General features: G+C 33.8%; 1 protein-coding gene across 1 annotated transcript; it reads right to left on the reverse strand.

The window, feature by feature from the left end:
* Positions 1 to 7552: 7552 nt before the first annotated feature.
* On the reverse strand, positions 7553 to 11912 carry LOC149375729 (uncharacterized). The gene is made up of 7 exons (XM_089595992.1): positions 11900 to 11912; positions 11681 to 11839; positions 11420 to 11569; positions 9696 to 9758; positions 9570 to 9625; positions 9227 to 9443; positions 7553 to 7704 (listed from the first exon to the last, which is right to left on the reverse strand). Exons 1-7 carry the CDS (start codon positions 11910 to 11912, stop codon positions 7553 to 7555), a joined length of 810 nt encoding a protein of 269 aa, XP_089452118.1.
* Between the last annotated feature and the right edge of the window lie 1232 nt (positions 11913 to 13144).

Consider the following 13144-nt stretch of genomic DNA (forward strand, 5'->3'; position numbering starts at 1 on the left):
ATGCCGGAGACGTCATCGGTTGGAATGTCTTTTTTTTTTTATCGCACTCGTTAAGATTTAGGGTGAATAGAAACGTAGGTCTCTTTCCCCTTAGAGAAGAGTGTCGTCCATAACCGGGATATCCAGCTGCAGGACTATAATCTCCATTGTCTATATGCAGCTCGTTACACCACTGAAGCACGACTGTATTAGTTATCGAGACTCTCCGGCGTATTATAACCTTACTTATTTAATTCTGTTGCAGGTAGCCTTGATTTTATGTCGACGCCACCTAGCGGAGTTTACTGAACAAACGTGAAAAGCTGGCGTATTTTTGCAAAACTTTGAGCTCATTTTTTGCTATTGTTATTAAATTTTTTGAGATAAAAATTATACTAAAACCATCTAGGAAGTATCATGAATCAGTGTGCAAAATTTCAGCAAAATCGGTTCAGTAGTTTTCGCGGTTAGCGATTACAACGGTTTTAGCGAATTTGCTTTATATATTAGTAAGATAATATCGGACTTGTAAAAACGACTGAACTGTTTCAACTTTTTTTTCAACTACAAGTTACAAGTTACAATTTACAATATAGAAATGCATAAACTCTTTAAAAAAATTTCATAACTCATTGAAAATACTAAGTTTTTTGTTAAGATTTATTAAATTTTGCTTACATTTTTTAGATTTTATTATTGCATATAAACTAATTATTACGAGTTAACTGCATTTTTTACTTTGTAATAGACATTTACTTTATGTTAGTTCAGTCTAGTCGGTTTATTTACATGTTTTTATCATGATACTCCATTTAATTCGCTGTTATTAACATGATTTAATATTCAACACAAAATACATATTCAAATTTTGTACCCGATTATGACGTCATACAGGCTCCTGCGCGAACTCGGACGAAAATTGTATGACTAGTGAGCCTACCTTGTTTTATTGTACCACGGCCACGGGAGGTGCTAAAATTGGCGGTGCCAATCAGCACAACGTGACCCTATCCACCACACAGTCCCTCGACCCACTGTACCAAAACAGCATGCAACTCAAAAACTGAAAACCGTCTAAAACCGAATGTTGATTCATTAAATATAAAAATTTGTAGTTTAATTTTTATAGCTAGCTCCTAAGCTATCTCAACCAGCACAACTCGAAGCAATATAAGGTGATTACGTGTTAAAAATATCCTATATCCTACAAAATAGATAACTCAGAAATAAAGTACAAAACGTAATATAGATAATATAAATATACAGGGTGTTCTGATTTTGAGCCCGGAAAACTATACCACGAGATAAAGCTCATCAAAAGCTCTCGAGAAGCTTCTCACAAAATTCGGATTCGATAGATAATTAACGAGATATTGTCGATTTAATAATCAATCAATTCCTCAAATCACAGAGCACTTAGCCTCAGGAGGCGGGCCCTAAGCATTGTGGAGGGGCGACTACGCATAGCTAAACTCTTTTACGGAGAAGGTGGTAATAAGTATGCCAAGAGACAAGGTTACCGACTGCAGAGATTTGCTCAGTTACCGCGTACCAGCGCAAAATTCAAATAGCAAGGCCGAAGTATTTTAACCGGAGATCTGATTTTTGAGAAATGATTACGCACGTCCACTACGCTTATCAAGTGCATATTTTTTTCTCAGTAAATTTCACAGAGAAGCAATTCAATTCAAATTTTTTTGAACATGCATCGCCTGATAAAAAAAACCAGAATGTGAGAGGGTCTCATGCGTTGAGCTCGGATACTCAGTAAAACTCTTGATCTTTTAACGTTGAACTACTTGGAGATAAAATTTTAATTTTTTGTATACTGTAGAAGAAGCTCATTTCACGCATTTACTTGGTCAAATTTTTTTATTTCATCAAACTTTTTAGTCTGATTTACGAAAATAAAAAAAAATAAAAATAATAAATGAAATTAAGATTAAGCAAGACATGTGCGTTTATGGGGCACACCTCTCTAACGTGTAAGATTTTACTAAGAAAGGATCAGCATTTAATCCATATAAAGCTCTATCGTCTGAAAAATTACTAGTAAATTTAGAAACGCAAGAAAATCTCACGCATTAGGCGCGATGGCTCAGCGCGAATGATTATGCTTGTTTTTCAATCTGCGTGTCGATCGGTCTTGAACCTTTTGGTCACTGGAGTACCACATGACGAATAAATGAAAAAAAGCTTGAAAAAACCGTGCATCCAGCTAGTTCATTTATCAAAAATCTTCTAAATCTATAGCTTTGATTATCTAATTTTAAAACATAACTATCCTTATGCCCTCCAATGTTATAAGCACTAAAAGTTCAAGTAGGCAGAAAGATCCAACATGGTGAGAGTAATTAACTGGCAGAAGCTCCAACTTTTATTTTTGTTTACTTTTTTTTTAATCTATGAAAATAAAAATTGGGGCTTCTGCTTATCTAACACGCTTACCATGCTGAACCTTAGAGCCTACTTTAACTTTTAATGCTGAGGACGTTGGAGAGATTAGGAATAATTATGTTGTCATCTTAGATAATGCGGTCATCTTAGATAATAATAATGCGGTTAACGTAAGAGCTTTGCGATGAATAAACAAGCTCGATGTACGGTATTTCTAAACTTTTTTTCATTTATTTGTCATGCGGTACTCGAGTGACCAAAAGGTTCAAGACCGATCGATACGCAGATTGAAAAACAAGCATAATCATTCGCGCTGAGCCATCGCGCTTAATGCGTGAGATTTTCTTGCGTTTCTAAATTTACTAGTAATTTTTCAGACGATAGAGCTTTGTATGGATTAAATACTGATCCTTTTTTAGTAAAATCTTACACGTTAGAGAGGTGTGCCCCATAAACGCGCATGTCTTGCTTAATCTTAATTTCATTTATTATTTTTATTTTTTTTATTTTCGTAAATCAGACTAAAAAGTTTGATGAAATAAAAAAATTTGACCAAGTAAATGCGTGAAATGAGCTTCTTCTACAGTATACAAAAAATTAATATTTTATCTCCAAATAGTTCAACGTTAAAAGATCAAGAGTTTTACTGAGTATTCGGGCTCAACGCATGAGACCCTCTCACATTCTGGTTTTTTTTATCAGGCGATGCATGTTCAAAAAAATTTGATTTGCTCTGTGATTGGACGAATTGATTGATTATTAAATCGACAATATCTCGTGAATTATCCATCGAATCCGAATTTTGTAAAAAGCTTTTCGAGAGCTTTTGATAAGCTTTATCTCGTGGTATAGTTTTTTGGGCTCAAAATCAGAACGCCCTGTATATGGCTAATAACTTTTTTTCCATCAGTCTCGTGGAAGGCTGCGTGGTTAATATCGTATGGTTTGCTTTTGCGCTCATGCATTTGATTTCGGAGGGGAGTCTTTTTTCTATTTTTGTGAGTATACTTTTCCATAACTATCTTGGGTCGGCGACAGCTTGCCCAAAACTAGACTGGTAATTTTTTGCCACGAGGTTGCCACTCACTAGTTTCTTAAGATTGGAACAGCCATAACACATAGAGGGACACTCTACCTCTAAAAAATAATCGCACGAGAATCTTGCGCGTGCCAATAGTTGGCGCTACGTGTAAGACATTGAAAATAGCCACAATATTTGCTGTATATCCTATTTTCTGTCAATAAAAACCATTTAAATAAATATCTACAACAAAGTTTGCATACGCAGTGACGCATAAAAAAATTTTACATTTTATCAAGATCAAGGATATGTGAGATATGTCTCGCTTATTTAACTATAACTGCGCACGCAGTGGCACATTTTATAGGTATATATTTATATTTTTGAAGCTTGCATTGCATATACGCATTCTCAGAACTACATGTTTGTACGATGATGGAGCTTGCGTTCGCAGTGTGCGATCGTACATACACTACTGATGGACCTTGCGTTCGCAGTGTACGATCGTACATACACTACTGATGGAGCTTGCGTTCGCAGTAGGGCCTTTTAAACGCTAATCGAGCTTGCGTTCTATTCTTTGCAACTACATGTTTCACTGATATGTATACTGTTTTTATGCTCTGTCTTGCGTAAGCAAACACTTGCGCACGCAATTGTAATACATTATATATACATATATAGGCCTATAATCTCAATTATCTGCTAAGCTTGCATACGCAACGAAATATTCCACAGATACGTACTATTGAAACTTTGTCTCGCATACGCTAATCATTGCGCACACGGTCAAACAAATATGTGTCATACATGGAATGTAAGCTTGTAAAATCATGGGCATCGCTACATTGTTGTTAAAATTAGAAAAACTACTTTTTTTAATAACAAGCATTTAAAATTTAAATTTCTGTAGTGTAGTTTATAAGGAGGAAATATACTTTAAAATTATAAGTGTGCAAAATTATTTGATTTTTTTCTTCATGGTTCATTTGGAAAAATAAAAACATATGGTCTTATAAACAACCAAGAATTGGCAGTTAGAACAATGAATGGAGGTCTCACGCATGTAAGAGGATAACCATTGACTGTGCTCGCAGATAGCGGATTGCGTACACTGATCTTTGCTTAAATTATTTAACCTATGGATCAATTATGCACAGTTATAAATTTTGACTTATTCTGTTAAATAAACAATGTTAGTGTCAAAACTACACAAATTTTGTGTATTCTTTTACTTAAAATAATATTAATAAATAGATACAAAATTATTGTATGATAATCTCAGACGGCACACATAATCGGGAAATATTATTAAAGTATTCGCCGCTTGTACTCGTTAAGAATTCTGAAAAAGAATTCAAATATGATACTGTAAGAGTTCGTTGCCGTTCCATGTATTCGAGATAAATGTAAAATGTTTTCCAAAAGTATTCGTAAACCATTCGTCAATAATTCTTTAATTACTCAGGCTATGTCACATAAAATATATTCTTTTTGAGTGTCGTGACGTATTCGTTATCTCTTTTTATACATTCAATAAGAATGTCAATCAAACTTTAATGACATACGTTATGTATACGTTGTGAGTTCGAATCCCAGCTAAAAATGCTTTGCAAGAACTGACGTATAATCTTACGCAAGAAATTACGTAAGTTTTCACGTAAGTTATAACGTAAGATCTTACGTCAATTCTTGCGTAAGATTATACGTAAGTTCTTACATAAGAACTGACGTGACTACTCACGTACAGTTATCGACATAAGAATTTACGTAAGTTCTTACGTAAGATCTTACGTAATTTCTTACGTAAGTTCTTATGTCAACTATTTTTTTCCAAGGATATGGTAAAAACAAAAATCTGTTCGTTTTTTTTGTTGGTCTTACTACAACTATAGAAAATAAGAATAGAGTGCGCGAGAGAGCGACTGGAGCGTGATCAGCGTAGAGAAAGATCGCTGCATAAAAAGAATTTATCTTTGTCTCTCTGACTCTGATCACGCTGCCACATACGGTGCCTTTTCGTGCTCTCAAGCTAAGACGCTAGAACGCTGAAAGTCTTGTGACGTAAATAATTTCTTATCTATGTTTGTTTGTACTCTATGACCACCCAGCTGTATCTGAACGTCTGCTAGTTTAATACGAACATATATCTTCCTATATTGTATAGTTTTTTTGGGGGGAGGGGGGGCAGGCGACAACCCCCCCCCGCGGCCCCTCCTCAATACCCTTCATAAAATAATGGAAAAATTGTTTATTTTCTCTGTGATTTTCAATCAGTCAAATTTTTTAATCCAACCTCAAAATCCTACAAGCGTCCCCATATATAGGTTTTCGATTAACTGTGTGATTGGGATAGGATTAAATCCTCTTAAACTCTAATTTCTAGAGATAATATTCAAAAGAATTAGGTGCAAGAAAAAATTTTTAATATATTACTGTCAATAAACAAATAAATATTATAAATTAAAATTATAATAACAATTGCCTAAGTCAAATTTTATGAAAATATATTAAAGTAGGTATTCCTGATGTTTGTAATTTTTCCAAACTATATATTAGTATTTTGTATACTATAAACATTTATAAATATCAATCATTATTTTTCAAAAAAATCAAATCATTACAGTGTGAGGGGTTGGCGGGCGGCGCGTGCAGGGGGTCGAAGCCCGACTAGTGTATATGTATATATATATATATACATATATTCCTATATTACATACTTGTAAGGAATTCAGTGGTATCTAGCCACCCCTATCCGCCCCTCGCCGCCCTTACAATGAAACAAAAAATTGAAAATGGAGGGTTGGCGCCCGGAGCACGCAGAGGGGGCGTAGCCCCACTAATATATATATATATATATATATATATATATATATATATATATATATACCTATATATGTGTGTGTCGCTTATAGACTTCACGTTACAAAGTGCAATTATTTTAACTTTGTAGCGTGGACGCTGGTAACAGTGGTTATTTATACAGTAAATCGTATGATATTCAGGTGATTTGAAAAGCCATAGGTTTAAAAAAACATAGAAGAGAAACTAAACTACAAGACTTTTAGCGTTCTAGCGTTTTAGCGTGAGCATGAAAAAGCATTTTTACAGGCTGGTATTGCTCTCGTGTACTCAACTCTTATATATCTATGACTACAACGCACTGGAAATTATACTCAAAAACTCAACAAAGGTTATTTGAGCCTTTGACGCGCCCCCAAAATATAAAATATTTAATGGAGAAAAGAAGACCTTTTTTGGCGAACATTATGTTACAAAACTCATTAAATTCCATGATTCCGCTAATTTTAAGGATTATGTATGCTTTTGACGCAGCTCCAAAAAATCTTGAATAATTTATGGAGTTTAAGAAATCTTTATTTTTAACTGTTACATATCTAGAATATAAGTGAGTTTGCGGAAATTTAAGCGGGAAAGTACGTAAAATTTAGTATTTCACACCAAGTTTTCGGTTATGTCGGTCCTTAACGCAGCTCGAATAAATCTTTAATAATTCATGCAGGTTGGGCAACATATGTTCTTGCTTCTCGTCTTGAATCTCTAGTGTAACAGTATACATATACACGGGTACATGGGTACATGTACATACATACTCACAAACATACATACATGCATACATAAATACAACGCATACATATATGTTTAGTGAAAATTATTCCCGTAAAATTGTTCAGTTGGTCAATTTTTACGTTTTTCTCGTTACCTGCACTTTTTGTACAAAGTAAGTCATTTACGACCCTCTGCACATCGATTTCACGTGTTTATAGAGCTTATCGTACAGTATTTTTAAGCGCAGTATTTTTAATTTATTTAAACTAAGTGCTTACATTTAGAAATCATATTAAACCTTGAGAAAGAAAGCTGCCACCATAACGCATTATTATTTTATAGATACAAATATTTGACGTACTAGTGTTTACCTTCAACATTATTAATTAAATTACTATCGTTAAATTTTTATTTAACATATACGAAATTGGGTGTAACAATCCGTACTTCCTAATTTCGGGAAGGGTGTAAAGAACGTGGTTTAAAATGTTTATAATAATCTCTTTATGTGAACTCGCACTGACAGGTACATTTACCAAATGTGAATTTGGACTTGTTAATAATTACAAAAAAAATAAGATTTATTTACTCTTCGAATTCTTTGTCTGGAACATAGCCAAATGTTTGTTTCAATTCCTGAAATTTCTGTTTCAATTTCTCCCTCATGTTGTTGACATATTTACTGATAAGTATGTCATCGAAACTTTTCACATTCTTCAAATACCATTTGAACACATCTGAAATAAGTTTATCTTTTACAATTTTCACGTACAATGAAGCTAATAACTTACTTGTATATACCTAAATAAGATATTAATAATAACGGCTTTTATTTTAAATGATTGATTGTCACGTGACTAGTATCTCTATTCAGTTAATCGTTCAGAAAGAGCAAGCGGTTATTATGGCAGTGTGTTAGTCAATTGCATTTAATTGCAGAAATATGTTTACAATACGTAAATGATCCACAGTGCTACTGTTTTATTTGATTGTCTCTTTAACATAAATAATTAAAGTGAACAGCTTTATTGAATAATGTTAATCAGAAATGAAATACATATGATGTATAGTTCAATTTATTTATTTTAGAATATGCTACGGTTTTATTGCATTGACTTAGATACTGTTTATTTATTTATTTTCTACTGTGGCATTCCTTCTGAAGTTGACGAAAATTGCAGGGATTTGGCTAGTCTTTTTCGATTCAGAAAGCGGAAAAATATCGGCAAAATTTGTACCTCTTTACATAACGAACTGCGCACGTTTAATAATAAAACACTTTCACAATAAGAATTACATCTGAAGCTTTTGTACTTAGAGCACGATTTCGTGATAAATTTTACTTATTTCTGACCAGCACTTTTTGATGACGCTTCGCCGCGGACGACAATACACGGACGTTCTGGGACTTCTTTACTTTTCCGGACTAGACGCATAATATACTATTATTTTAATAAATAATTTAATAATATCTATAATAAACCAAATATTTTAAACAATTATTGTAAAAACGGGTTAATAATACGTAATATTTAAATTAAAAAACAAAAAGAACTACATTATTTATGATGTGAGAGATGGTCTCTCAACAGAGACCGCTTATAGCTAAGTGGATACGGCCCAGGACTCTGATGCACGAGAGTGTGAGTTTAAATTCCGCAAAAAGTATTGTTTTCTTTTTATTGTATTTCTTTGAGGAGTTGGATTATGGAGTGAGAATTGAGAATAAACTTGTGTTAGTTTTTTTTCATTTGGTGAAATAACAGTGATAGTAAAAACACACTTCCGTGATATACTTTATGCAAAAAAATTTCAAAATCATTGATTCACTCTCGTACATAACACGCCTATTAGGATGTATCGCAAAAAGCTCATCCGCCAGATAGCGCGACAAAGCCTTAGGGAAAATGGCGTCTTTTACGTGTACTAGTGTACTTATATATACGATGTCTTATATAAGTATATACTTCATATAGTATATATAAGACATAAGGTATATATAAGACATCGTATATATAAGTACACTAGTACACGTAAAAGACGCCAATTTCCCTAAGGCACGGTCGCGCTATCTGGCAGATGAGCTTTTTGCGATACATCCTAATATTAGGATGTTTGCCCCGCAAGCTCTACCGCTAGCGGTGCTGCTGCAGATAAGTCATCATGGCTTATCTGCAGCAGCGCCGCTGGCGGTAGAGCTTGGCAAACATCCTAATAGAAGTATTACTTCAAGAATGTTTTGGCTAATTATAAATTTACCTTCCAGTAAACACCACTTATCATGTTCTACTTCTTTACGCGGGCTGCGCCCCTCGAACTTCTTGACTGTGCACTTTTTTAGATCAAAAATTCTGTTTGCAAACACATACGCAGTCCAAATAATCTCTGCCGCTTCTCTTAAAAAAATAAACGGAGACTTCTTTATTGCTTTTGTCCATACGGCCTCATCCACTTCGACGTCCAGGCCAAGATACACCTGTATGAATTTTAGCAATTAATAGCATGCTTGCTATAAAAAATATGTTTATAAAAAAAAATTTTTATCAATGAAAATATAATTTTTCTCGTTTCGACAATTATTATGAAGCCTACTAATACTTACAATGCCTCTCACTGCAACAAAACGCTCCCTGTTATCAGGATTTAGGTTAACCACGACTGAAAAAGTTTTCTCATTTATTGTGCAATTACTGTTCACAAAAAATATTATTGCACGTATTTTTATTACCTTTCAAATCGGTATAAGCCTTTTTTGTAGGTCGATGCACTTTTGATCGATTAATCAAATCAACTGAAATATAAATATAAAATTTTTGATTATTTGTAAACTACATAAAAATTCCTTTTTTTCCGGTTTTTTTATACTCAAACAATGAATAATAACATCATTAAATTTGTATACAATTTTTTTATCATTACAATTATAAAATAGTGCCAAGATTTTAGTAATACGCGTTTCTACAATACTTCAAACTCATTTATATGAGGTTAATGGGTATCCATCAGGTTCCTTAAGGTAGAAAATCCCTCCCGCATAACAACCCAAACATTGTTTGAGTTGCATGTATGTTATAAATTTCCGTATTATCTTTCGATAAAAAATAAAAAACTGTAAGGTATCCACACTAGTTGTTAAAATAATTGAGTTTGAAGTATAAATATTTAACATTGTCAAATGGGACGAGTAGTTATCGACAATAAAAATACACTAAACAACTCAAAAGAAATACTTCGCGCACACGAAAAAAAATTTTAGGATTTTTATTTTTCATTGACATTTTAAAATTGCGGGGTATCCAGGTTAAATAAAGAGTAAATTGGCATTATAATTTTCTTTCCAGAGTACCAGACGATATTAGTAGTTCATGTATACATTTGGCAACGATGCATATGCGTTTTTATCGACAGTGCATTGTGACACGAAAATTCAAATTTTATAAAAGTTAGCTTATAATAATGCTAGAAACTGCTCGCATGTCACTGTATATATGTAAGCTGACGTATGCGCATAGGAATTAAAATATTATTGTACGAGCAGCTACTTTTTTTTTTACAAAACGTCCAAGCTAATTCCTCTGTCGTAAAGATTGCATTGTTGAAATGCACGTAGTACAAACTAAGTAAACAAAAAACTTAACCTCTCATGTAACTGAGGCTCACCAACTATATAGATATATATTTAGTACGGTCCCCTGTACATAGTCTCATCTGCTGATTGTCAGTGTTGCCAGATATCAATCGCAGACGGACGGTGCTCTTTCGAGCTTAGTTGAGAACCCACGTATAGGTATAATTGAACACCACTGAGGGATTTTCTACCTCAAGTACGCTTAATATGCTACTGTATCTTTTCACGACGCAGGGATAAGCAAATAATAGGTACTAAAGACAGACTCAGATCAATTGAATCAGGGAAACAAAAGATCTTCGTTAAAGAAAACCACATCGCAAAACCATATAAAAAAAAACACTAGATTTCAAATGGTATACGTCGTGATTTTACTTTGTTTTCACATGGCTTTTTGTCTTACACAACGTTTCTTATATGTTATGTGTTTATGTGGTTTTTTTTACATTATCATAAAGATAAAAGTTCAATGACTGTTAAAACATTATTTGATAGTACAATATTGTGATAGTAATTTCTCCGATTTGTCCTACTTAAAAAAAAAAGGTTTTACAGAAACGTAGTGGTTTCAAAACCATGTGGTGATTGGATACAAAAAAACCAATATGAAAAAAGAGCAAAATTCGTCTCATTACCCATATACGATAATTATTTTTTTCCTACATGGTATTTTGATGTGGTTAGGTAAAACCAGTTGTGAGGTAAAAATAATTTTTTTTCATACCATTGGAAACATTCGATTTTGACACAGATTAAAAAGACAAATAATACTCTCTACTTACTATGCAGTCGAAAGTTTTAGTATAAGGTCAAAGTTGTATTACCTCGCTGCGCTTCTGTTAGACGAGGTCGTTTTGATTTAAGGGAAATATTGAAAGTTATTCGATTGTTCCCTCTCTCGTTGTTGTCGTGTACATTTCCAATATTAATTGCCTTTTCTATTTGTTCATCGTTGTCCTGTTCATTTTCCTCATCTACAACATTCACAAATATTTTTTGGGTTTTGACATAATTTTGAGAGACAAATAATACTCTCTACTTACTATGCAGTAGAAACTTATTATGTAACGTCAAAGTAGTATTACCTTGCTGCGCTTCCGCTAGACACGGACGTTTTGATTTCGAGGGAATATTATTACAGTTAAGTTGATTTATCGCAATTATCGCCCTGTCGTTGTTACGTATATTTCGAATATCTGTTGCATTTTCTATTTCTTTGTCGTTGTCCTTTTCTTCTTGTTTATCTACCATAAAAACAAAATTTTTTTTGGATTATACCAATTACAAATGTGACGCGTAAGAACCTGACGCTTGCATCTGCCTTAATCCTGACGCAAATCTGAGGAAGCGGAAACACGCAAGACTTGCTTAATTTTAACGACAGAAACTGTGCGCAAATCTTGCGGAATCGGTTGCTGACAGTATTATAGTGTCAGTGAAGTTGACAGTGTTGCGAGAGCCCCAGTTCAAGGGATAAAACAGTTTAACGGCTATCATGGCTGTAACTTTTGCTTACACCATGGAATACACGACGGTAGCACCATGAGATATCCTGTCTTAAAAGAAGAACCTCAAGAAAGAACTGCTGCAGAAACATTGCACTATATGAAACAATCAGTTATTGAGGAACATTACAAACCTCAGTATGGTATAAAAACGATTTCACCACTAATAAATTTAAAATCTTTTAATATTATATCTGGATTTGTTGTAGATTATATGCATGCTTGCTTGAATGGGGTTGGTAAACAAATTACAAGTTACTTAGTGAACAAGCACGATTACGAGTTGTACCAAACTTTACTAGAGAATGTAAAAAACCCAAACCAAATTTCCTGCTTGACTAGGCCGTTATCCGATGCTAATTATTGGAAATGTCGAGAATGGGAGAATTGGATTTTGTACTTAAGTACACCATTAATGTCATTAAAATTGTCACAAAAGCTCATCGAGTACTGGATGTTGTACGTAGAAAGTCTATACATTTTGCTAGGTATGAACATTTCTCTTTCGGACCTAAAGAAAGCTGACGAGAACTTGCGTTCTTTTGTATTTAAAACTCAAAAATTATTTGGGGAACGCGCCATGACCTTTAACGTTCACTTACTGCTACATTTAAGCAAAAGTGTACTAGACTGGGGTCCGCTTTGGGCGCACTCAACGTTTACCTTCGAAGCTGGAAATCACGAGGTTTTAAAAGCAGTTCACTGCGCAAAAGGATTTATCTTGCAAATTCTAAGGCACATTAACATTAATCGTAGTATTTTTGTATTGGAGAAAAAAGTGTTTGAAAATTCTCATGAAGTGGTACGGGTGTATTTAGACAAGTTAAATAAAGTGAAAACCAAAAAATGTACAAAAGTGAATCAAACCACGTATTTTGGGAAGGGCTCATGTTTGGAACGAAATTTTTGTACAAATGAAATTCCTGTTGGAAGCCAAGCATACCACCGGATCGTTAAGAATGGCTGCTTATTTTCTACTTGCTTAAAAATTAATCGGCGATCAGATAACTCCTTTGCCCAACTTGAAAATGGAACGTTCGTTCA

Source organism: Copidosoma floridanum, unplaced genomic scaffold (genome assembly GCF_036245765.1).
Source record: "Copidosoma floridanum isolate Cflo_tuat_1 unplaced genomic scaffold, Cflo_Japanese_pri ptg000004l, whole genome shotgun sequence".
Classification (NCBI taxonomy): domain Eukaryota; kingdom Metazoa; phylum Arthropoda; class Insecta; order Hymenoptera; family Encyrtidae; genus Copidosoma; species Copidosoma floridanum.